Raw genomic sequence first — 27,664 nt, 5'->3', positions numbered from 1 at the left:
ACAACTATATAATCACAACGCAACAATATTCAAGCAAGCAATAGTAAAGCCCACTATATCACAGTAGACTATTCCCCACAATATTATATATCGAAGTCAAAAACGATGTATATAGGAACAACATTGAATCTTCCAGTTGTTTTCTCATCACAGTATTCTTGCAGCGCCCCATATCGCTTTGAAATGTATCGTCGGTGGTGTGTGTGTCAAACAGGGATAGAGAGGGCTAGTAGTTGCTGCTTTTCATTTTCCTAACCGTGCGTTAGTCTCAGGGGTCTTGAAACCAGTCAGAGGAACAGAAAGCAAACATGGCTCCAGATGTCTTGTTTCAGCTGTACATGGAGTAATGAGTCTGCTGTGTCAGTTGCAGGTTGACCACCTCACTCCAAGCCATCACAGGCACTGTCTCCACTCTTGGGCATTCATGTGGCAACCAGATGCATTCTGGGAATCGTAGTCTTCATTGACCCAATTTGATTAGAACCCATGCTAGCAATGATTTGAAAGGAGGAGTGGGCCGTCAATGATGCAGCAGGAGCAGTTTCACCGAATCCAGTTGGCTGAGGGGCTCATTACACTTCAATTATACATGTTATTCCAAACCAACCAGGAGGTGGGCGCCATTTCTCGCTTGCATTCTGTCCCTTTGAACTCTTGCCTTGCCGTTGTTTGCGAGTGAAAAGCCCCTACCTTGAAACAGTGTCTGTGATAACGTATATTTATTTTATTCACAAGATATCTTAGCCTTTACATGTCAACATTACTGAGCTGCAGTTCTAGCAATTAAATACCTACCGTATACGCCCACCCCGCCGGGGTAACTGCACAGTGCTCTTGTCACTCAGTCGACATTTCTCTCGCAACAATCATCGGACGTCCTATCAAAATTTGAGCTATTTATTATGTGACAAGATTACAAGTTTCAAAATAGAAGATGCACATAGTAGTGAAAAATGCCCTTTAAGGTCACACGATGAGTCTGTGTCAGAACATAACGACGCCGAGCGTGTAAAGCTCGTAATACAGGTTCCCGCTGTCATGGCACTCCAGGCCTTGGCAGGATTTGTCAAAAGGGTACAGACAGGCGGTGCATTATAAACTTGGAGATATGGGAGAAGCCTGATGTGTTGTAGAATGTCGCCACATTAACGAACAAGCACTCGCAATGCCAATTGTTTGAGCTTTTATTTAGTGAAAAGATTATACCAAGTTTCTTTAACACATGCACAGGAACAGTTTCAGTTTCACTAGTACATGTAGGAGGAGCGACTAGCAGTGGAAGCTTCCCTCACAGACAGCAGCAATATTTAACCATTTCATCCATTTATACCACATTCACACCGCCACATTTCCAGTTGCATGCATGATAAGATAGTCCAGACCTAGTTTTGTTTTTAGAATTGTGACACTTGTTGTCCTAGTTTTACAATGAACTAACTAGACCTATAAGTCCCAGAATATTTAGAAAAAACAGACTGGCCTAGCTAGCCAATCATTGACCTGGGTAATTTGGCAGCTGTGCACAGGCCCCTTGCAGAATATCTTACCAGTCAGCATTCGCAGGCTTTGAGCTCAATTAGAGTCCCCTGTAAGGGCGTCGCAGGCATTACATTTCTTTAGGCAATGCTCTAATATACTCAAAAACTATACTTCACTGTAACAATTTACTTCAATCAACACTACACCCTATAAATAAACAACACTTTACTTCATATCTTACAAAATACAACATGCAAATTCATAGCACACCATACCATTAATCTCAAATCAACACCACTATACTACACACCACTCCATAACACTACACTTTATTCACATTTACAAAACTACACTCAACACCCTTGTACAACAAATGGGTATAAACATATCATATAGTAACCACACAAATATACAACAAAATAAAAACATATAGGCAAAGCTATTCACACAGTTCAACACAACACAAATTCAACTCCACACCCCATAATTCAAAACCGAACCACATAATTCAACTCAATAACACAATTACACAACACACCACATACATCCAATCGACACCTCAGAATTCCACATTATGCCATAAAATTCAACAGCACCTCACATAATTAAACTCCACTACATACCACTCCACAAAACAAAATACCATTCTATATAATTCCAGTACACTCAATACCACATAATTCCACTGCACACCATGCCACTTAATTTCACAACACAAATTCATTCCACACCACACAACTCATCACCACATAATTCCACAACTAACAATTCCAATACATCCCACATAATTCCACTACACACCACATATATGTACTCCATAAAACATAGGTAAAAGACATTGCCATTTACAATGTCAATAGCTCTAACTCAAACAAATGCAAGACCTATCGTATTTCCAATGTTTGCTCATATATTGTATATATTTATTATATTACAACCCTGAAGAAGTCCATTTATATATTATTATTAAATTAAATTTATATTGCGCACAGCTACCCTTGACAGGGTTTCCCGGCGCAGGCATGTCCACTACTGTAGACTAAGTAAACTGAACTAATTACTGAGAGAAGAGCCAGGTTTTAAGATCTCGGCGGAACCTGAGATAAGAGGATTCCTGTTTCATGAGGTTTGGGAGAGAATATATGTGCGAAACGCGTTGGCTGTTTTCGCTATGTAAATGTCAAGCATTTTAAAGAAAAGAAAGAGAAGACTTACGTTTGTTGTGGAACTTTGTGAAAACATCTTTGACTCTCTGTAATGATATAAATGTGGAGCACCTCTGCAATTAGTTTTCATTGATTTACCCTAGTCTAGGGTTGCACTCTGGCAGTGGTTGTCGGCAGGGAGTGCACACAGTTGAATATATATTGGAATCATAAGTATACTGTTTTGGAGATAACTGGTTAGGTGTGACAATTTCGGATCTGCTCCCATTCTTGTGTTATATTGATTGTTGTTATGCATGTTGTCGTGAACATTGTAAAGCGCTGCGATACCCAGAAGGGCCATGTTCGCTCTATGTAAAACTTAATAGATAAATAAATATCAACCTTAAAACAAACAAGCATTTGCAGTGCAATAGGACTCGCATTAACGCGAGACCTATTGCATTGCAAACAGGAGTGCTGGCGGAGGGTAGGGGGTGAGAAGGCACGAACAACGGTAGTGCGGAAAGGGGGAGAGAAGGCACGAACAGCGGAAGGGAGGGGAGAAGGCACGGGAAGAAAATAGTGCTCAGGCAACACTCAAAGTAAATGGGCCAGTAGCCATGGAAGGATACAAATGATGACATAGCCATCATAAGGAGGGACTAACAAGCCTATAAACCAATCAGAAGGCAGCATTTAGAAAGGACAAAGACACAAGCCAACGAAAAAGATGGGCGGTGGAGTGGGCGTGGCTTCTCTCCTGTACTCTACTACCACAGATCAACCCCAGTGCAGCGCTTGCGCGCTCAGGGCTCGACCTAAAAAGGACTACTACATCAAATAAATTCACAACATTGTCATTACTGCAGATCATTCACCTCCATCGAGACTCTCTATAGATTTTCCAACACACACCAGATGATTCTCTATATGATCTAAGATGTGTCCTGGAAAATTACTTATCTGTAATAAATTAATAATATAGCGCTCACCAACTGCATGTCCACACAGCGCAAATCTGTTGCAATAGTAGCCCTTTTCCAGGAAACTTGGGTCCTCCCCATTCCTAATGAGCCCCTACAGTTACACTTCTTCTTCTTTGTTGGGTCATGACTCTAGGAACAGTAGATCACTACAAATTTATCTTTGTTTAACCAGGTCCTATGATTGCAAATGCTGTCTTTTCATTAAGACTGAATGAAAAAGGTCGGTTCCCGGTGGACTTCGAAGACTTTGACAGACGGCTCGACGATGACTATTCCCCAAGTGAGTGAAAAGGGTGCAAGGGTTTCAGCAGTAATAAGGTTTTTAACCCCAGTCACACACATGTGCACAGATTTCACTCAGAGACACATGCTTACTCATTCATAGATACGTACATAGATGGAAAAGTACAGACTATCACTTTGCAAAAGCACCCTAAGCCGCACTGTTCTGGGTCACTCATTAGAAGTATCTCCTGTTTTTTTCACCTTGTGATTTAATATCTTCAGATTTCCCCGTACTAAATCATGTGTTTCAACGCATACATTATGTTTATGTGAAAACATACAGGAAGGTGAAAAACCGTGCAAGGTGGCATATGATGTGTATTTGCATTAGTGCTGCTATTGCCAGGTTCAAGCTGCTGTACAGGCCTACACAGACTCTGGCAGAGCATGAAGCTAGCTGGTAATGGTCTGCCCTCCTGAGTCCCAGGCTCGTAGGGTAAGGCCCTCCTCCACTCGCAGGCCCCTGCCTGCGCCTCATTCCTGGTTGTCCAGTGATGAGCTCTTGTTCTTTCTGCTGTTTTTTCTTTTCTTTTTATTCTATTGCTGTTGTTTCTTTTATTTTATTTCCTTGTCTGTATTTCTTTGCGCTGCCTCTTGTTTTCACTGTTCACGTCTGTCCTTTACTTTCACTCTGGTTCCCCCTTCCCGCCCACACCGCTGCTCTATCCCCACTCCCTTCCAAGTGCTGTTTTCCCGCCTCCCAGCTGACCAGTCCTCCTGCCTCCCCAACACTACTGAATGCTGGCCACTGTGCGGTCGTGCCAAAGGCAAGCCCTTCTGCATCCATCCACGCCTGGACCACGCTCAGCTCCACAGATCCTGGTTCCCGCAGCCTCTACCGCTACGAAGCCATCACCCTCCACGCACTCAAACCTCCGAATGTTCCACCCTCTGCCACCTCACGCCACCGAAGAACACCCAAGGCCCGTTCACCTGCTGCAACTGCACCTTTTTCTGCCTCCACACACCAGACCCACTGACTGCACGACCCTCAAGAACCTTACCCGACCACCTCAGCTGCATCCTACCCAACACTTGCTCCCTCAAAAGTCATGCCATGGAGATCTGGGACTTGCTTGACTCCATCTCCCCAATGTTGCCTTAAAATGTAAAATGGAAATCCGTATTTGTAAAGCGTGAACTACTCACCCTTATGGGTCTCAAGGCGCTGGGGGGCGTCGTGGAAATTAAGTGAGCTATTGCCCAGAGTCACATGGTGCTGAGCTAAGCTGCCGCCAGAGCCGGGGATCGAACCGTGTGCTCCGAAGTCAGCTGCCCTGGCCGCTGCACCACACCTCTCTACATTGGAAAACTTGATGGAAAACTGGATCGACCCCACCTCAGCCCTGGACATTGCAACCACCATCCTTAACGGCTACAATATCATCCACAACGACAATGTCAACCGGACGGGAGAAGGCATTACCATCATACCCAAAAACACACTCCGCCTGATTACCAGCTCCAATGACCGCTTACCCGACATGGAACACCTCCACTTCCAGATCTAGACCAACCTGAATGCCACATTATGCAGCACCCTCGTCTCCCGACCTCCCAGATCCCGTCCCCTCTTTCAGCAAAGCCATAGCCGACTTGATTGCTCACCACGCTCTTGCCGCAGCGGGTGACATCCTCCTCGAAGACCTCACTTTCCACCTGCAAAACCACAACACCTCATCCGTACTGGAAAACCACGCCACCATCAGACTCAAACAACTGATCACTTAGCAGGACACACGCTCAACCCCATCTTCTCCGCAAGCAACAACATCTCTGTCAGCCACACCTCCGAGCCACATTGGACCAACCACCACTGCATCTACTTCTCCTTCACCAAATCCACTGAACGCCACCACGCCCACCGCTATCCTCTCAGCAGCTGGAACAATGTCACTGAAGAACAGTTCACCACCTCCCTCAGTAAAACCCCACCACCGACATCCACGGACGCCAACGCCTCAGCACACAACCTCCACCAGTGAATCTCTGACTGCTCCAACACACTGGCTCCCCTCAGAAAACCGTTCAGCAAGGAGCCTTCCAAGAAAGCTATCTGGTTCTCCCCCGCCCTCCCAGAGTCCAGGAGCACCTGCAGACGTCTCGATAAAAGATCGTCTCAGACCACGCAGCCTACAAAACCGCTGTTCCCCAGTATTGGATCTTTCATAGATTCACATGCTTGAATCATCCACATCGTCGTAGTGGAAGTCCCACTGTATACTTATAAAAGCAGTAGTTAATATTACTATTGGCTACAATGCAATGAACAGTCAATGCAATAGCCGGCTAGGTTCCTCAGATTTTATACCGTATGTCGTATGACAGGGAGTCTCCCTGAGCTCTGCTTAGTTTCTTCTTCAATTTCCCATATTTCTGTTTAAAATGTCCGATTCTTCAAAGAAAGGTCTCTTCGGGCCATGTGGAACATGCGGAAAGACAAGACAGCATGCTGAAGATCCTCTTAAGAACTGTATCTACTGTCTCTACCCCCAGCATAAGGTAAAGGACTGCAAGATTTGTAGAACCTTTTCAACCAAAACCCTTAAGGTTAGAGAGGGTAGGTTGTTGATTTGGCTTCAGAGTCTGGAAAATAAGTCTGATGTAGTCTCTGAGAATGAGGGGAGCTCTACCTCTCAGGCCTCTCAGGAAACACCTAAAAGGAGAGAGAGACATCCCATGAATCTCCTGAAGTTTCCAGAAAGAAATTCTTCTAAAAAGTCTTGTCATAAGAGAGCTGGTACCTCACAAAAAGGAAAGCCTTCATTTCCTACTGAGGAGAGAAGCCATCTGACATCTAAACAGGAAAAAAATCTTCAGAACCATCTATGAAGATTGCAGTCTCTAAAAAGTTTATATCGTCAACGGCACTATCTTCTGGGTCACCGCTGACGCAAAAATCACCATCGGAGCGCATTTCTCCTGCCTCGTCATTGAAAAGCTCATCATCGAAAAATGCATTGTCGATGACGGATACATCTGCGCCATCGACGGCGGCCCGCCGACGACGCTTCCAGCGATGACCAAGATTCCTTATCCCCCAACGACTTCCTCGATGACGACGTTTGTTCCGTCGATGACTACCTCACTGTTCCAGCATTGTTGATGGTAATGACGACAATTTTATCCTCTGTTCCTATCATGTCCTCGTCGACAACACAGACACTGCTGCTGTCGACGAAGCTGATGACGCTGTATCCTACACCAGCCGGAAACGACCAGTGACGTTGCAACTAATGCCTGTATACCCGTCAACTACGCTCCCGTCGACGAGGCGTTTTTTCCAGAATCCTTCTGCGGTTTCACCTTTGCCACCTTTTGGAGGAATCTGAGGATTTTGAAATGTTTGGTCCTTCTCGCAGTCCTTGCCATCTTCACATCAAATATCAGGAAAGTTACTATCATCAGGACTTTCACACTTCACATGCAAAAGTGCATTAAATGGAGCCAGTCAGTGAGCCCATGGTCCACCTTCCTCTGGCTTTAGTTCTAGATCTACAATACATGCTACATGACTACCACACTCGTTTCCCTTCATCAAGTGCTCCTCCACCTCCACTGCCACCACCTCCTACGCCTCCACCACTGGCATCTCCTCCATGTAGGTGAGCCCTCTCCTACGACGTCTCCTGTGACGTATACTGTTTTACCTTCACAACAACATGATGACTCTTATGAGGGGAAAATTGCCTCATAGTGGAAGGCAACAGGTAATGAGTGGGCGTATTATGTTATTTCAACGCCCGCTTCTCCATCTCCTCAAACAGTGGATTCTCCGCCGAAGGACATTGGCGGCTTCCACACACTAATGGAAAGGGCGGCTTCTCGCTTTCAATTGTCGATGACGGTCAAGCAGTCTGACTGTTTTCTTTATGATTTCAAAGACCCATATAGAAAGATTGTCAGAGCGATACCCATTATAGATCATATTTGGGAGGAATGTGTAAAAGTTATGAAGACACCTGCCATGGTTGTTCCAATCTTGCCCAGGATAGACAGGAAATAAAAAGCTCCTGATGATGCGCCAGCTTGTCTAGTAGGACATCCAAAACCAGATTCTGTTATCTCACAAGCTGGTCAACGAAGATCAAGAAATCGTTCAGCACCTATCACTGCACCACCTGACAAGGATGGAAGGCTCCTTGATAATATTGGCAAAAGGTTTACCACCATGTCAGGCACTACTGTAGGCACAGCCGACGCACTAGCGATATCAGGAACATACGACTGCCAAATGTGGTCCGATATCACTCTGTACATGGACCTCCTCCCGGAGGACAAAGAACTGAAGGCAAGAAAGATTCTCCTTGAAGAAGATCTACATCTGAGATAATAGATGATTCTATGGATGTGGCTTCTTTAGCCTTTCGTCAGCTCGCTGGAGCTGCTGTTTTTAGGCATCAGGGGTGGCTGAAGGAAACAACATTTCACCCTGGGGTGCAAAGCAAAATACTGGATATGCCTTTTGATGCAGATGCGCTTTTTGGAAAACATATTGATGACATCTTACAGACCATTAAGGCAGACACCGAAACAGCTAAAGCTTTGGGCATGCTCCCAATGCTGGAAGACCCCCATTCATGGAGCACATGGTAGTGGAGCTTATTCATTTCGCAGGCTTACCAGAAATATCAAGCTAACACCTCATTTTACCCTTCCTACTAGCATCAGCAAACATATTGTGCACCACCACAGGCTGCTTACTTCAGACAGCCCAGGTGGAAACAGCAAGGTCAGTCCAGGGATAATGTCAGAAAACAGTGACAAGTTCTTGCTGCCAGCTGCTCCTCCCGCTATCATCTCAACCAAAAAAACTCATATTTCTGTTTATCTCAGTCAGTGGCAGAAAATTACAACAGACAGATGGGTCCTGGATATAATAAAATATGGTCTTACCCTGGTGTTTGTCACAACATCTCCTACTCATCCACCTCAACAATCTCTACCATTCCATCTTCAATTGGTAAAGGAGGCATTGATCATGCTCCAGAAGGGAACAATAGAATGTGTACCGCACTCTCAGAGAGGGAGAGGCTTCTAGTCCTGTTTTTTCCTTGTAGAGCAGAAATCGGGAAAATGGTGTCCCATTCTGGACCTCAGAAAGCTCAACAAATACATGCAGAAAAAATCATTTTGCATGGTAACTCTCCAGGAGAAATTACAGCTTCTGAACCATTCGGATTTTCTGTCCAGCCTCGATTTACAGGACGCATATTTCCATATCCCTATCCATCCCAAGCATTGACGATTCCTCTGTTTTACTGTGGCAGACGCGCACTATCAGTTCAAAGTGCTTCCCTTCGGCCTCCGCTCAGCTCCTCAGGTTTTTACCAAGTGTCTTGCTCCTGTGGCAGCATACCTACAATTAAGAGGCCTGCATAGCTTCCCACATCTCGGCGATTGGCTAGTGAAGGCTCCTTCTCTCTGGCAAGACTTAGAGGCCATCTCCTTCTGCCTACAGCTGTTCCGCTCACTAGGGCTTGCGGTCAATTATCAAAAGTCCGTTTTCACACCTTCACAACGGATAACGCTTCTTGGAGCAACGTTGGATACCTCCCAAAACAAGGCATTCTTATCTAAAGAAACACAGAACGCCATACTATCTCTAGCTCACAGTCTATACAAAAGAGAGTTAATTTCTTTCCGTCTCCTCAAATCCTTTCTCGGCATGATGTCCACTGCCATCCTCATGGTGCCTCACGCACGTCTAAGGATGAGACCTTTACAAGAGCAGTTAGAAAGGGAATGGCTTCAGATAACAGGATCATTCGAGGATATCATTCAGACCACCCCGGTCATGAGGAAAGCACTTCCTTGGTGGCAGTCTGCCAACAATCGCTCCCTGGGGCTGACATTCCTCTCTCATCTTTCATAGTTCCTTCTGACTACTGATGTGTCATTGGAAGGCTGGGAGGCGAACCTTAATTTCCTGGAACTGAGGGCAATTTTCCTAGCCCTCCAGTCATTGCTCCGAAGGATACGAGCATCCTCAGTCCTCATTCTTACAGACTATACCACCTGCATGCACTATCTCAACAAGTAGGGAGGAACAAGGTCTCCAGTTCTATATTTGGAAGCTCAAAGGATCTGGGAATGGGCACTACGGCTTCACATAACCATCAAGGCGGAACATCTCCCAGGCATAAGGAACAACGAGGCAGACACCTTGAGCAGATTAGGTCAAACAAATCACGAGTGGGAACTCAATCAGGTAATTCTCAACTCCATCTTCCAGAAATGGGGAACACTCAAGTTAGACCTGTTTGCATCTCAAGAGAACCACAAAGGCCAGTTCTTCACCAGCAGGGAACCTCAGAGAGGGTCATGGGGGAATGTGTTTTCCATAAAATGGTCGGAAATCTTTGCATACGCTTTTCCCTTATGTCTTCTCAACTCCATAGTTCTAATGAAAATGAAAAGGGAACCGTGCCAGCTAATCCTCATTCCTCCACGTTGGTTCTGCCAGTATTGGTTCACGGAGCATCTCCTGCTGTCGCAATCCAAGCCTTATCGCCTGCCAGTAACAACAACTCTACTGACCACGAGCAAAGGAGAAATCCTGTATCCCCACCCAGCTTCTCTTCAGTTGCATGCTTGGCACCTGCATTTAATGAGTTCAAGGACTTAGGGCCCCATGCATCAACCTAAAAAACAGTCACAAATAGCAGATTCGCAGAAATTGACACATTACGACCGGTATTTTTGCATTTGGGATGCATCATCCCAAATGCAAAAATCGCTATTTAGGGAATTGCTAAATTTGCGATTACTTAAATTGAGATTGCATTTAAGGAATCGCAAATTGCGATTCCTCAAATGCAAAACATTAAACAAAATAATTTGTGATTTTGCTAATATGAATCGCAAATTACCATCAATCTAAAGTTGATGGTAATTTTTGATTTCTACGAAAAATGCACTAAAGTGCATTTTTCAAAGTCACATGTTACACGCACACATACCCTTGGGGCATGTGTGTGCGCAACATGTGGTTAAATTGTAATTTCAGTGGTGCAACAGTGTATCCTTTTGGAACCCTTGCACCCTTGAAATTGGGTACTCGCAAATTGCACATGTAATTCCCGTTCATTCCTCTAGGCCCATAGGAATGAATGGGAATCAATTCCCTAATAGCGACTCGCAATTTGCGAGTCGCAATTAAGGAATTTTTAGGAATCACAAAATGTTATGCGATTCCTACATGCATAGGCAATAGCGATTCTTTAATTGCGATTCCTTAATCACAATTAAAGAATCCCTATTGTCTATGTTGATGCATGTGCCCCTTAGTCATTCCCCAGGACTGTAGGGATATATTGTCCAGGCCTAGAGCTGAGTCAACCACCAAGTACAGACTAAAATGGAAAAGGTTTTGCTCTTGGTCCCTTCAAAACGACATTCACCCTCTTCTCTCATCTCCAGAACAAATCTTGCCTTATCTTCTCCCCTTGGCAAAATCAGCACTGGTGTATGCGTCAGTGAGAGTCCACCACGCAGCCATCTCCCAATACAGACACACTGCAGATGCTTCTTCCCTTTGTTCTTCTCACATCATCAAACAGTTCATGAGAGGGTTGTTCAGGACTTTTCCTCCCATTCTGCCTCCTCCACCAGAATGGCGCCTCAATGTGGTCCTGTCTCAACTAATGAAACCACAGTTTGAAACAATTCACAAAATTGAGCTCAAGGTTCTCACTTGTAAAGTGGCATTGCTTCTCGCGCTTACTTCCACAAGGAGAGTAAGTGAAATTCAAGCTTTCACCATAAGAGAACCCTATTTGTGATTTACAGAGGACTAGGTTTTACTAAGAACAAATCCGAAATTCTTCCAGAAGGTTCCATCTCAGTTTCACCTTAATGAACCTGCTGTCCTGCGCACCTTTTTCCTGAATCCTTCTTCTCCAGCGGAGAAATCTCTACACTCCTTGGATGTTAAACAGTGCCTTAAGTTCAATTTGCAAAGGACTAAGCAGCTAGGCAAAACGGATCAACTGCTGGTCTCTTATGGGCCTCAAAGGCTAGGTTCTGCTGTCACAAAGAGAACTATTGCACGATGGATCGTTGCTACTATTCAGCTCTGTCATACTAAGGTGGTTAAACCGCTCATGAACAGGCAAAGGCACATTCTACAAGAGCAGTTTTCTCTTCTGTTGCTTTTTTTGCTGGAGTCTCGTTGGACAAGATTTGCCATGCCGCTGCATGGAAGAATGCGCATACTTTCACGCTGCATTATTGACTGGACATGGCAACTTACAGCGAAGCAGCGGTAGGACAGGCAGTTCTACGTCATCTGTTTTAATAAGGTAAGGCTCTACTCTTAGAGGTGTTTTTTCCTTCCGCATTATATGTCCTTACCAGTTTAAAGTAATGGTATGCTATTTTGTTTTCTCATGTTACTCTGTTTATATGCTGGTGATAAACAGCTGCATTGTATTTTATATATGTTACAGTAGATGCATGTATATTGTTACCCACCGTCCTGTAAGGGTAGATATGTATATTTTGGATTCTTTCTATACACGTTTGTCTATACAACTGCTAGCTACTCTGTTTGAAGCATGTGATTCTATGAAAGATCCAACACTGGAGAAGAAAATTAGTTACTTACTTGTAACTACAGTTCTCCAGTATTTGGGGTGTCTTTCATAGATTCACATGCCTGAATCATTCCCCGTCGTCGGAGTGGGAGTCCCACGGTACATAAAAAAGCAATAATTATGCATATAACAACCAAAAAACCCTGGTAACCTGAACCAGGAAGTAAAGTAGCCTAAGCTACCAGGGAAAAAACTTCCACAGCTATGACTATCACTGTCATTATATCCAGTCCAAACTGCAGCCAATCAGGCGACAGCACCCACCAGAATGTTCTCCTCAGAGGCTCAGGCTGTCAGATTTTCTACCGCACGTCGTGTGAAGGGAGTCTCCCTGAGCTCTGCTCAGTTCTTCAAGTTTCTACTGTTTCTTCAACTTCTAGGATGTCAACTACAAAAAGATCCCTCTTCAGACCTTGTGAGTCCTGCGGAAAGCTTCGGCTTTTTTCTGAAGACCCTCACAAAAAATGCATCTATTGCCTCTATCCTGATCATGAAGTGAAGGAGTGCAAGATTTGCCGGACTTTCCCTCAGAAGACCTTAAGGGATAGGGAAGGACGTCTTCTTCTGTGGCTACAGAAACTTAAGGATAAAGATGATCCTTTGTCAGGGATAGAAACTGCCTCTGGGTCCTCTATCTCTTCCAGGAAAAGGGTGGTTGAAGAAGAGTTTTCTTCTACTGGGGCGAAGGTGTCGAGGAAAGCCCAGTCTGTTAAGGGCTCGGGTCAGTCTTCGTCTTCATCTAAGAAGACGTCTCCACCTTCAGGATCCAAGCCCTCTACGCCCCCGAGGAAATCAGGAAAAAATCTGCCAGCTAAAAGTTTTCCTGAGAGGAATTTACCTCAAGTGAGATTGGCGCCGTCGACGGCAGTGGCGTCGACGGTTATTATCGTCGACGCGGTTTCAACATCGACTATTACATTCTCGTCGCCGAGACCTGCAATGATAATGTCATCAGCTTCATCGCCGTCGACGCCGGTCTCGGTGAGTGTTAAACCCATCTCGTCGACGAAGGAGGTGTCATCCCTCGTCGCCGTCCCGTCGACGGTAAGAAGCAAGAAAGTTGCTCCGTCTACGAAGACTACCTCGTCGACGTCTACTCCGTCGACGAAGATTGTGGTGCCGTCGACAGTTGCCCCATCGACGAAGAATGCCTCGTCGACTAAGATCCATGCGTCGACGAAGATGGACGCGTCGACGCCATCGTCGACGAAGAGTGCCCCGTCGACGACGCCCTCGTCGACGAAGATTACCTCATCGTCGGCACCCTCGTCGGCGAAGATTGTCCCGTCGTCGACGACTGCCATCTCGTCGACGAAAACAGCCTCATCATCGAAAATGGCTTCAACGTCAGGATTACCACCGTCGTCGGTTCCGTCGACGCGATTGTCACCACCTCCTCTATCTACCTGCATGGATATGCAGGTGTGGTCTGCGACTCCGTCGTCTGTCGTGTCTGATCAAAGGGCAACAGCGACTACGCTTCTTCAGCGCAGAGGATCGTCTTTAGAAGCTATATCGCCTCTAAAATTGCCGGCGCATCTTTTACAATCGGAGGATAACGATTCCGAAGAAGATGAGAGATTTCGGACTGCAAGGAGTCCATCGGAGCTTCTCATCAAATATCAAGATGATGAGGATGATGATGATGACCAGTAAGAAGATCCTAATATGGAACCACAGCCGACACCTCCTGCACCAGTGCCGTCTGGTCAAATGCCATTGGAACTGCTTGATAATCTGCAGTATATGTTGCAAGATTACTATAGACGTTTCCCTCCTTCGGAAACGGCGGAATCTCTTCCGTCGACACCCAGGCCAAGAGTACAGTGGTCGTCGTTACAGTCACCAAGACCACCTTCTCCGTTGCCGTCTCGTCAATCGCAGGTTACAGACGATGAAAGGGAGGAAGGAGAGGTAGATGATCAGTGTATCATGTCAGAGTGGTGGGATAATTATCAGGTACAAACTCCTTCTCCAAGTGCTCCGGCTCCGGTGGACTCTTCCCCCGGTGGACATTGGGAATTTCCATTCACTTATGGAAAAAGCGACCAAGAGATTCCTGATCCCCATGGAAACAAAGGAGGATGACTGCTTCCTGTATGACTTTAAGGACCAACCAAGGAAGCAGGTTCGGGCAATCCCAATCATTGATTTTATTTGGAAGGAGGGATTGAGACTGATGGCTACCCCTAATTCTCTTCCAGCAGTGTTACCAAGGCTGGACAAGAAATATAGAGCCCCAAGTAATTCACCAGCATGCCTAATTGGTCAACCTAAGGCGGACTCTGTTATAGCGCAAGCGGCTCAGAGACGGGCTAGAAATCCATCAACGCCCATATCAGCTCCACCTGATAGAGATGGTAGAAGATTGGACGCAATAGGAAAGAAGGTGTCCACGATGGCAGCAACCACAGTTCGGGCTGCAAACTCCCTGGCGATTTTAGGGAGATACGACCGCCAGATGTGGTCCGACATCTCTCCTTTCCTCGACATGTTACCGGAGCCTTCAAAATCCGAGGCCATAAAGATCCTGCAGGAAGGAGAGTATGCATCAGCGGAGATCATTGATTCAGCAGTGGATGTGGCATCAACTGGGTTCAGGCAGTTGGCAGGAGCTGCAGTGCTGAGGAGGCAGGGTTGGCTGAAGTCAACATCTTTTCGCCAGGAGGTGCAGTCTAAAATCATAGACATGCCATTTGATGGTGAATCCTTGTTCGGTGCACACGTGGATGAAGCACTACAGGCGATTAAGAAGGATACGGAGATGGCAAGGTCCCTGGGTAGTCTGCAATTTAAAAAATCTACCTTCCGTGGAGCCAGAGGACGTGGATCCTTCTCTAGCAGGGGAGGTTATAACCAACAGCGTTCCTTTCAGACCTCTCAATCTGGCCAAAGATCTCAGAATTATCGCCAGCAATATTACGGACAGCGAAATCAACCATATTCGCAGTCTCGTAGGAAACAGTCCTTTCGCGGACGAGAGTCCGGTAAGAAGCAATGAGTTCAGCCACCTGTCACCATCTCTACCGTTACCACGTACAAGAATTGGAGGTCAAATATCCCACTTCTATTGAAATTGGTCCAAGATTACCACAGACAAGTGGGTATTAGATATAATATCCAGAGGCCATGCTCTGGAATTCACGAAGATTCCGCCAAATTCTCCTCCCAAGGGCCCACCGCCTGCTCATCTCAAAGAGCTTTTTTCCCAAATAAATTTGATGATTCAAAAAGGAGCAATCGAAAAAGTCCCTCTCCTACAGAAGGGAGTGGGCTTTTATTCAAGGTTTTTCCTCATCCGGAAAAAATCAGGAGAGTGGCGTCCAATTCTCGACCTCCGCGCTCTCAACAAATTTTTTAAGAAAATGTCTTTCCGGATGTTGACGCTCCAAGAAATTCTGCAGTTGCTTTCGATGGGAGATTACATGGCCACCCTCGACCTGCAGGACGCTTATTTTTATGTACCAATCCTACCCGGGCACAAAAAATGTCTACGGTTCAGAGTGGCTGGCAGGGATTTCCAATTCAGAGTCCTCCCATTTGGACTCCGTTCCGCACCCAGAGTCTTCACAAAGGTCATAGCGCCAGTGACTGCGTATCTCCGTCTGCAAGGAGTTCAAATATTCCTGTACCTGGACGACTGCCTTATCAAGGCGTGTGCCGCCAAGGTAGCATCCGAGCATGTGCAAAAATGCCTCTTACTCTTCCAGTCCCTGGGTCTGTCAACAAATCTGGAGAAATCACATCTAGCTCCTTCGCAAAGAAGAACGTTCCTAGGAGCGACATTGGACACGGATCTGGCCAAAGCCTTTGTGTCAAAAGAAAGGTAAATCAAGATATGCAATCTTGCGGGCTCACTACTTTCAAAAGAGTGCGTTTCAGTCCGTGTGTACAAATCCTTCCTAGGGATGATTTTGTCTTGCATTCATCTCATTCCCAACTGTCGGTACAGAATGAGACCGTTGCAGGAGGAGCTCAATCGGCAATGGCTTCAGACCACAGGATCATTCGAGGATATCATTCACATCACCTCGCGGATGCAGGACGTCTTTCAATGGTGGGGTCAGATGAAACACTTGAAAGAGGGTTGTCCATTTCTGGTCGAAATGCCGGATTTCACAGTCACCACAGATGCATCCCTCGAGGGTTGGGGAGCGCACCTTCAAGGAATGACAGTCAAGGGCAGGTGGACTCTAGAACAGAGAAAGTGGCATATCAACCTGCTAGAATTGCTAGCCATATTCTTGGCTCTAAAATCCTTCCAGGCCATCATCCGAGGAGCATGCATACTTGTAAGAACAGACAATACAACAAGTATGCATTACTTGAACAAACAAGGCGGGACGAGGTCAGCCCTCCTATCTCAGCAAGCGCAAGAGATTTGGGACTGGGCGATTCGCCACAAGATCAACCTCAAAGCCATTCACGTCCCAGGAATCACGAATGTTCTGGCGGATTCCCTCAGCAGAACCACAACGTCGAATCACGAATGGGAGTTACACCAACCATTCCCAGACGGAGTATTTCACGAATGGGGTCATCCCGATCTAGTCCTCTTTGCAACCAGCCAGAACCGCAAATGCCCATTCTTCGCAAGTTTGGCTCCCCACAAGGACTCGCTGGGAAATGCCTTTTCGATTAATTGGTCGCAAATATATGCTTAAGCCTTTCCACCGATCCCGTTGGTTCCACGAGTTCTGCGCAAGATCAAACAACAGCCTTGCCGCATGATTTTAATTGCTCCCAGGTGGCCCCGCCAGTACTGGTTCACAGAACTTCTCCTCTTCTCGGAGGCCGAGCCCATACAGTTTCAACCAATTCCACATCTTCTGACCCTTCAGAACGGTCAAATTTGTCATCCGGACCCAGCATCGCTGAGATTAGCGGCATTGCTCCTCAACAGCTTGAATTTGCACACCTAGATATCCCTCCAGACTGCCAAGAGGTTTTGGCCAATGCTCGAGCACCCGCAACTGTTAAAACTTACAAACTAAAGTGGAAGAGGTTCTGCATGTGGTGTCAATCCGTTAATCTCCATCCGATCCACGCAAAACCGGAACAAATTCTACCTTTCTTTCTTCAGTTGGCGAGGTCTGGTCTTTCCCACTCTACTTTGAAGGTGTTCTTAGCTGCAATTTCAAGGTTTCGGCAGGATGGTATTACCTCTCTCTATTCCAATAGAGTCATCCAACAATTTTTTAAGGGGTTATTTAGGATGTTCCCGCCTATTCGGCGTCCACCTCCTTCTTGGCACCTTAATATAGTGCTTTTACAACTAATGCGGCATCCTTTCGAGCCCATCCACAAGGCGGATCTAAAGTTCCTTTCTTGGAAGGTTTCTTTATTATTGGCTCTAACTTCTACAAGAAGGGTTAGTGATCTCCAAGCGTTCACTGTTCATCCGCCCTTTCTGCAATTCACATCTGATTCTGTGGTGCTGCGCTCTAATCCAAAATTTATGCCTAAGGTCCCGACGGATTTCCATCTTAATGAACCCATAGTTTTGAAAACTTTCTTCCCAAATCTGCAAACAGCTGCAGAAAGGGCCTTGCATTCCCTAGACATCAAAAGATGTCTGAAGTTTTACTTACAGCGGACAGCACCACTGCGCAAATCGGACCAGCTCCTGGTAGCATATGGCAAACCACGTCAAGGCCATTCAGTATCAAAGCCAACCATAGCTCGCTGGATCTCGGCTGCAATTTGTTTATGCCATGATCAAGCTGGAAGACCATTGCAAGCGACCCCAAGAGCACACTCTACGAGAGCAATCTCTTCATCTACAGCTCTTTTTGCCGGTGTGCCTCTTCACCAGATCTGTAAAGCGGCAACATGGTCCAGCTGCCATACGTTTACCAGACACTACTGTTTGGAAGCTGCAAGTGATGCGGATGGATCAGTGGGACAAGCTGTTCTACGTAATCTTTTCAAATAAGGTGAGCCTCTGTTCTCCCTCCTCCACTATGCTTTTATAAGACGCTTTTTGCCATACTATTTGTGGCTTGAAATTATTTTACATATGTTGAAGCACACATGTATTTCTCTATGGTTATACTGTTTCATAATGTATATGTCTATGATACAAAGTAGCGTCTTATGAGCATAAGGTTATGTACTGCTATCTACTCTGATTCAGGCATGTGAATCAATGAAAGACACCCCAAATACTGGAGAAGAACAATAGTTACTTACCTGTAATCTGTAGTTCTCCAGTATTGGTGTCTTTCATAGATTCACATGCAACGCGCCCACCTCCCCTCAGAGGCTTTTTAGGCTTTTTAGGCTATTATGTATTACTTCACTCCTGTGCGAGAAAATCTGAGAGCCTGAGCCTCTGAGGAGAACATTCTGGTGGGTGCTGTCGCCTGATTGGCTGCAGTTTGGACTGGATATAATGACAGTGATAGTCATAGCTGTGGAAGTTTTTTCCCTGGTAGCTTAGGCTACTTTACTTCCTGGTTCAGGTTACCAGGGTTTTTTGGTTGTTATATGCATAATGATTGCTTTTTCATGTACCGTGGGACTCCCACTCCGACGACGGGGAATGATTCAGGCATGTGAATCTATGAAAGACACCAATACTGGAGAACCACAGATTACAGGTAAGTAACTATTGTTCTTCTCCAGTATTGGTATCTTTCATTGATTCACATGCGACTCACCCTCCTCCCCTGAGAGGCTTCCCTTATTTCCTCAAGGTATAAGTTTCACACTTGTGCTTGAAAATCTGAGGAACCTAGCCTTTTTTGTGAGTGCTCTACAGGGTGCTGTCGCCTTTACAAAAGAATATCGATAGGCTATCGCAGTGACTGTTCTTTGCATTGTAACCTTTGGTAATATAAACTACTGCTTTTATAAGTATACCGTGGGACTCCCACTACAACGACTGGGATGATTCAAGCATATGAATATATGAAACATACCAATACTGGAGAAACGTAGTTACAGGTAAGTAACAAATTTTCTTACCGCACACCACCCACTCATCAGAACAACAAAGAAGGCAGCCATACAGGAGCACATCAACGCACACAACAGCAAAGAACTCTTCACCGTGGTCAAAGAATTCGCCAAACTCAGCACAGAGACAGCAGACGTTCCCACCCCTCAAGACCTCTGTGACAACCTTGCTACCATCTTCCCCCGCAAGATCAAGGAGAACTATGACAGATTTTCAAGCCAAGACCCACCCACCCCAACCGCAACCAGAGTACCCAATGGCTCCAGACCCCAGCAGACCCTTCCCTACTAGACCACCCTAACCTCTGACAACACCCTTAGGATCATGGAGAGCATCCACTCGGGAGCCCCCTCGGATCCCTGCCCTCATCTCATCTTCAACAGAGCCAGCACCTCCATCGCACTCGAACTCTGCTGCACCATTAACTGCTCCATCAAGTCCGCCACCTTCCCTGAAGACTGGAAACATGCAGAGGTCAACTCCCTGCTGAAGAAATCCTCTTGAGGACCCGACGGACCTCAAGAACTACAGGCCCATCTCTCTGCTCCCCTTCCCAGCCAAAGTCATTGAGAAAGCCATCAGTGCCCAACTCTCCGAGTTCATTGAAATGAACCACATCTTGAACCTCTCTCAGTCGAGCTTCAGAAGCAACCACAGCACTAAGACCGATCCCTTGGCCGCTGCAGATGACAGCCGCACCCTTCTCAACCAAGGCCAGACTGCTGCCCTCATCCTCCTGGACCTCTCAGCCGTCTTCGGCACCTTCTCCCACTACACCCTCTGTGCAAGACACCACCACGCCGGCATCCGCAACAAAGCCCTAGAATGGATCCACTCCTTCCTCACTGGCCAACACAGAGAGTCAGACTCCCACCGTTCTACTCAGAACCCACAGAGATCAACTGTAGAGTGCCTCATGAATCCTTCCTGTACCCCACCCTCTTCAACATCTACATGGCCTCGCTTGCAGCCACTATCAGAAGCCACTGACTCAACATCATCTCCCAGGTCGACAATACACAGCTGATTTCCTTCCTCACAGGCGAACCCACAGCCGCCAAGAGAAACTTCCACAACGGGATTAAGGCAGTTGCCTCCTGGATAAAGGACAGCTGCCTCCTGGATAAAGGACAGCTGCCTCAAGCTCAACCCAGACAAGACCGAAGTCCTCATCCTGGACTCCACCCCCACTGCCTGGGATGAATTCTCGTAGCCCGCAGCGTTCAAAACCTCCCCATACCCACAGACCACATATGAAATCTGCATCATCCTGGACTACTCTCTCCCAATAAACTGACAAATCTATGCCGTTTCATCCTCCTGCTTTCACACCCTCTGCCTGCTTCGTAAGATCTTCATGTAGATCCCCACCGAGTCCAAACCGGGAGCCGGGGGACTTCAAGCCCCATCAGCCTGTGCGGCGCGCACGCCGCTTTCATCATCGGCTGCACCAGGAGGCGCTTAAAAAGCGGCCAGGCCTCCCGCAGTGCCGGAGCCCGTTTTCACTGTCTGTATCCAGCCAGCCAGCCGGCCACTTATCACTTATACGCGGTAAAGGATCGGAGGACCAGGGGCCGGGGGACTACAAACCCCATCAGCCGCTTTTATCATCGGCAGCGCCAGGAGGCGCTTAAAAGCGGGCAGGCCTCCCGCAGCGCGGTACGCGTGCTGGCGCGCCCGGGCAAAGCCCGGGCCAAGGGCGGGCCCGTCCGCGACAGGACGTGGCAGGACTGGGCCACCCCCCTGACATCTTGGTGCCAAGATAATCACGGAGTTGGACTCTGGGTGGACAAACAAGGTACTGTTTAGTGGTACTTCCGTGCTTAAGTGTAAACAGAGCGCAGAATGAGTAAGCGCAAGGCCACAGGCTCTCTGGTAGGCGGTGGGGTTACAGGGACTCTGGATGCTTTTTTGATTAGAGCGGAATCAATGTTGGTTCCTCAGACCCAGCTTACAGAAAAAAGACTTTCCCTGGACACCCTTGTGGCCCGAAATGCGCTAATCTATGGGCGGTTTAGCTATGACTGAATCTCCTAACGACGCGGACTACTCGTGTTCTGCCACACTTGGTAGTAACAACATCAGGGAAAGAGCCATCTCCATCGTCTCGCCACCCCCGTCACCACCCCCGTTGCAAGAACCTACAGAGGCACAGACTGTTTGTAGTAGCCTTCTTCAGAACGTTGAAGGGGATATTGATTCGGGTTCTCCGTTAGGGCAGAGGGCTGGGGCTACAACGCTGATACCGCCTACCACAAGTAATGCAACCATATCAAGTTTAGGCGCGGGGGGAGGTTATTACCCATTCGAAAAGGGCCCCCAAACTTTGCAGTGTTAGCACCACGAAGCCCTTAAATAGCGATGAGCCGCCAGCAAAGCGAACCAGGGGTGGGGCGTCTTTTAAATTAACACAAAAACAGAAACAAAAGCCCAGACCAGAGGCCCAAGTAACTAGGCCCCCCTGATATAGTAGATTTAGTAGCCAATCAAACGTCCTACAGTGGTGAAGGTGTTAGTGCAGAGCTGGGGGTTGATCTTGAGTATTGGAAAAGAGTTGATACATTGATAACTGTTCTTTTGGGGCCTCTACTAGGCAAATTAAGGTCAATAGAGGAAAAATTGTCGTTACTCTTGGCCCAGATTAGTGCACCCGTCAATGAGGTTAGCCAGTGTGTATCTAGCCCTCGAGGGGAATTGGAAGTTCCCAAATCCCCAGTTGTACCCGCTGTAGCAGCGGGCGAGGGGGGAACGGGGTCAACGAACAGTCCACAGGCACACAGGATGTGGGTAGTAGAGTGTCATACCCAGTTCCCCCCGGCAGGAAATAGAAATAGCATGAGTATCACTACTAGGGGGCATAGGGACTTGAGGGCGGTGACCGCAGGCAATACCTCAATAAAACAAACAGCCCCTACTAATATAGTGGGTAGAGCCACTACACATCTACACTCTAGGGAGTCGCCAACTCAAAAGTGCCCGGGGTACTACCGATCTGCAGGTTTTAAATCTACTCCCCGCCTCATGCCCATACACTGTGGTTTTGACAGGCGTTCCAACCTGTATGACTGATAGAGAAGAATCCACCTTAAAGTTGATTAACAAGGCAGCACACTGGATGTGTAGGAACGCAGGGTTCAATATTACCGACCATAGGCATATCCTGATGGCCAGAAGGGTGTCTTGGATTGGTAGTACCGGGAAAGCTTTCCCAGGGGACTGCGTGATTGTAACTTTAAGGTACTCCGAGCTTGCGCGCAAGTTGCGCACTCAGAGTAAGGGGCTCCACCAAGATGAGGGGGGCTCAAGCTTTAAAATGCTCCCACTGGGCTTCTTTTATAGACACATGATGAAGCCGAATAACCAGCATGGACACAGGGGGCATTTAGTGGGAGTGCATGGGGGAGGCTGCATAGTCCCGACATACAACTCTTACGCCCCCCTCAGTAATGCTAGTGATTTAAACTATATAGATTGACTGGGCTCACCTGGGGCAGTTAAGGATGTCCATGCCCATGTAAGCAAAGTCATCGTTACAGATTCAGGAGGGACAGAAGTGGTGAGCTCAATTGGGGGAGTACCAAGTCCAACTAGTTCAGATTATCAAGCAGCTCGAACGTAAGAGCTTAACGACCCAAATATGGAAGACCACGGGCCCCAAACCCACCTTATATTGGTTAGCTCAGATAGGCAAAATGAGAGAGAATTTAAAATAGTTTCCTGGAACATAGCAGGTTTATCCACCAAATTCAAGAATGAAGATTGGGTATTTTATATAAGGAAATTTCAAATTATCTGTTTACAGGAAACATGGGAAGTAGAGAATAGCACCTTCCATTTAGAGGGTTATAAAACCTACTTTGTGCCGGCTAGCAAGGCACTATCAGGGAGAGCAAGGGGAGAGCTGGTCATATACGTTGATCTCAGGGCTACAGGGCAGATGGATTGACTTGGATTGGGACTCAGATATTATGCAGGGGCTTAGGTTTTATAATAAGGGTCACAAGTTAATTTTCATAAATTTTTATAACGCAACGCCACTGGGTCAGGGCGCTGTAAGCTTGCATGAGCTGGATAGTAGGCTCATTCACATAAAGGAGCGAGGGGCGCTGGCGCCCCACTTGTTTTTAGCTGGCGACTTTAATTGCCACCTGTGTCCAAATTTGAGAGTTAATTGTGGGTATTGGTCATCATGTACGCTGGAAGAGGGCCCACATATGGATCACACTAAGGAGGGAAGGTACTATGTAAGCTATTAAATACACACGCCTTCACACATACCATGGATCTGGTTGAAGTTGGAAAGGACAAAACGATCCACCCCACATTCAAAGGCAGAGGATGTGTTAGACCTGTCAGCCCTTTGGGTGGTCCCTCCTCATCATTATTTATTTTGTCCCACTTTTGCCTCAAACCCTGTTAGTATTTTTCCTTTTTGGGAACCACCAGACTTTTTCGTATTGATGCAGATTCAGGGAGCCATTTTATCTACCCCTGGAACTTCTGTCTGAGGGCCTGGAGCACAAAATGGTGGCCACCTGTGACATCATCAGAACCCACTGGAACCTACCAGAACCTTCTGCAACATTCTGGAACCCTGTGACAGTTGGAGGCGGTTTAGAATGTTGGGAAGCTAAAGCCAGAGTTGACAGTTGGAGCTGGCAGTTGGCACCTGACTGGTGAAGAGAGAGGAGCACGGAACTGAAGGAGGAAGGAGTGAGGCAGCAGGGGTGGAAACTTGTGCCTGGAGTGGGGTCCATAAACCCACCCTTGATACTAGTCCCTACTGACTGAGCCCAGCCTGGAGCCCTGTGTGGGAAAAAGCAAGAAAAACCATCTTAAGGACCTGGACAGCAGGAACAGGCCTTAGAAGTAAAGAAAAGCAAGAATCTGACCTGTTTATTGGTTTCCCTGGAGTCCGACGTCGAGAAGCCTGAGACCTGGAGCCCGAGGTGGAGAAGCGGCGCTGACTGGAAAGCAGACGTCGTACCCGGAGCCGCCAGAGGTCGAGAGAGGGCGCCGACGGAGGTCGTGGAAAGTACCAGAGGTCGAGGAGGAAGTCACCCGAGGTCGAGTGAGCGGCGTCGACGGGGGAGTGAAGTCCGCCCTCCGGAGTCGCCGGAGACCGAGGTGAAGCGTGCCGGAGGTCGGGAGTGGAGATCGCACTCCGGAGTCGCCGGAACCTGAAGAGAATCGTGCCGGAGGTCGGGAGTGGAGATCGCACTCCGGAGTCGCCGGAACCTGAAGAGAATCGTGCCGGAGGTCGGGAGTGGAGATCGCACTCCGGAGTCGCCGGAACCTGAAGAGAATCGTGCCGGAGGTCGGGAGTGGAGATCGCACTCCGGAGTCGCCGGAACCTGAAGAGAATCGTGCCGGAGGTCGGGAGTGGAGGTCGCACTCCGGAGCCGGCGGAAGTCGACATCGAGCCAAGACAGCCCAACGTCATCGAACCGGAGGTGGACATCGAGCCGAGGCCGCCGACATCGAACCGGAGCTGCCCGAAGTCGACATCGAGCCAAGGCTGCCCGACGTCATCGAACCGGAGATCGACATCGAGCCGAGGCCGCCGACATCGAACCGGAACCGCCTATCGACGTCGTCAAGAACTGACATAGCGCCGAGGCCGCCGACATCGAACCGGAACCGCCTCACGGCGTCGACACGACTCCAGCGGCGTCGGAGCTTCATAAAAAGGGCAGTAAGTGGAATAGAGGGCGCCTAAGGCCCTGTGGAGCCCTGAGAGACTATCCTAGGGGCTAGAGAGGTGCTGGAACCAGCTTGATTGTGCCAGGGGTGAGCTGAGACTAATACAGAGGGGTTGTGTAGTGTGGGAGAGCCAGATCTCTAGATTCCCCCTTGATCTACCTCAGTTTAGGCCTCAGCCTTGTCCAAGCCAGGGAGTATACCCCTCAGGCCATCCACCTAACCACAAGCTGTGACGGGGCCAAATCAGCCCATAGTATTTTAAATGTGATCTGATTTTACAAGTGTCACTGTTGGCTTTTATTATTTATTGAGAGCACTGTATTTATTGTATTTATCCTAGTTATTGCCTCACAGTATTTATTGTTTCACAATATTTATTGTCGTACAGTATTTATTGCCTCATAATATTTAATTGCCTGTAATGTAATGCACTTATATTTATGCCTAGATTATTTATGATCTACCTTATTTATTGAATCGTTAAGACAGTATTTATTTGACGTACCATTCCACAGAAAAAGCCTTGTGTACTGTGATTGTCTTATTATTTATTTATTTAATCAGCAACTAAGAGAAAAGAAGATAAAGAGATATATTTTCAGTATACTTTTTAAGGTGTAGTGTCGTTTTTGGAACGGATGCACGCATGGTTATTGTGTGGGTATTGCGTATGCTTAACACGGTGCCTGACCCCTGACCACTCGAGCCAAGCTACCACTGTGTATGTCTGGAAAGACCCTGTTACCACCACCCTTTCCGGTGTGGGAGTGGGGTTTTTCTAACATAATTGGTGTTCAGCGGCGGGATTGAGCTGTGCCTACGCATACTCGACAATAACTGTGGGTAGTCCATAGGCCTACACCTGGAGTTTTCTCAAAGCGGCCTTCCTAATTGGGAGTTTTTGTTTTTTTCCAAATTTACTCTGGTGGTGGGAGGAGGTATTATTAAAGGTACCCCCCTGCATTGCTTCTGTAAAAACCTGTCTTCTGACCTGAGTGGGCAAAATGGAGTTTGTGCTAGAAGACCTGGAAACCTATACTGTGGCCCAACTCAGGGAGTTTTGTCAGCGGGAGGGGGTGTATTGTCCCCCAGGAGCAAAGAAGGGTGCACTCCAAACCAGCTTAAGGGCTTGGGGGGAGGCACGACGAGAAAGCAAGGCTGAGGAGGAGGACAGGGATAGAGAGCCCGACAGTGAGGGAGCTGGTTTGTACCAACCTGAGGTGGGGAACCTGTTAGCGGGGCCCAGGACACTTTCTAGGAAGGGCAGCAGTGCCTCTAGCGGTGGCTTGTCTGAAGTGGAGTTAACAGACAGCTCACATGGGACTTAGCAAGGCTGGAGAAAGAGAAGGAGGAACAGAGGATGGCTCATGAGCTAAGGCTGAAAGAGATAGATCTTCAGATCCTAAGAGTCGGGGCACACGCTGTTCCTAATGGTGGCAGCAAAGACCAAGAAAGAGAGTTCACTAGGGAACCCAAACCCTACCTGCCAAAGGACATAGTAGCTAGCTATGGAGTGGGCGACGATATTGCCAAGTGGCTAGCGGCCTATGAGGTCTCGTTAAGAGCCCATGGGGTTCCAGAGAAGTACTGGGGAGCGGGATTGTACAAGTACATGCCTCCAGCTGGTAGGGATGCATTATTGGCCCTAGAGGAGGATGAGCAGACCCACTACCCCACCATGAAGGTGGCGCTCATAAGGAAGTTTGGACTAACACCCGAAAAGTACAGACAGAAGTTCCGGGGTAGTCACAAACTGGGCACACAGAATTGGGTGGACTTCCTGGACTATGCAAAGAAGGCACTAGAGGGTTGGATTCAGGGCAGTGAAGTGAGGAACTACGAGGGGTTGTTTGATTTAGTACTGAAAGAACACCTGCTCGAAAAATGTTTCCCTGAACTGCGTCAACACCTGGTGGATAGCAAGCTGACCAATCCCGGAAGCTTGCTGAGGAGGCGGACATTTGGGCTAGTACCCGGGTGTCCACAAGGGGGACTGGAGGGGATACTCAAAAGGCCGGACAGGGCGCCCCCCAGAAGAAAGAGGGAGGGGAAAAGAAAAAGGAGTTCTCCAAAGGCCCCCAAAATAATTTCCAAGGTAAGGGAACAGGATTCACCCCTAGGGCTAACCCACCCAGAAACCCTAATCCTGGCCAGAGTCAGCAGCCAAGGGTTGTCCATTGCTACGAGTGCGGTGGCGTTGGACACTACAAGGGAGATGCGAAGTGCCCGAAACGACCACCCCCTCCCATTGGAGGAAAGACCCCCGGAGTAGCTAGTGCAGTGCTCGGGGAGGAGATGCCCTTAACTAAGGGAAGGGAGTGGGCGGGTGCCACTTTAGTGTCCCTGGGAGAACGGGAGATGGTTCCTAAGATCCAGGTGCCCGCAAATACCGTAAAGTATGGGCAGTGGGTCACCATCAACGGCCAAAGAGGGGAGGCTCTGAGAGGCACAGGAGCCAGTATGACTATGGTACGTAGCCAACTGGTGTCTCCAGAGCAGGTAATT

General features: G+C 47.5%; 1 protein-coding gene across 5 annotated transcripts in view; it reads left to right on the top strand.

Moving 5' to 3' along the window:
* Positions 1-27,664, top strand: part of LOC146799886 (uncharacterized) — a 461,224-nt gene that overhangs the window by 49,755 nt on the left and 383,805 nt on the right. For 4 of the 5 annotated variants that reach the window (XM_085620820.1, XM_085620817.1, XM_085620821.1 and 1 more), the window contains exon 3: positions 3,786-3,893. The exons of the other annotated variant lie outside the window; for it this stretch is intronic. In XM_085620820.1, coding sequence (XP_085476946.1) covers positions 3,786-3,893 — 108 coding nt within the window. The remainder of the gene's footprint in view (positions 1-3,785; positions 3,894-27,664) is intronic. 5 annotated transcript variants of the gene reach the window in all.

Source organism: Triturus cristatus, chromosome 8 (genome assembly GCF_964204655.1).
Source record: "Triturus cristatus chromosome 8, aTriCri1.1, whole genome shotgun sequence".
In the NCBI taxonomy this organism is placed as follows: domain Eukaryota; kingdom Metazoa; phylum Chordata; class Amphibia; order Caudata; family Salamandridae; genus Triturus; species Triturus cristatus.
This window is presented reverse-complemented; position numbering and strand designations above follow the sequence as displayed.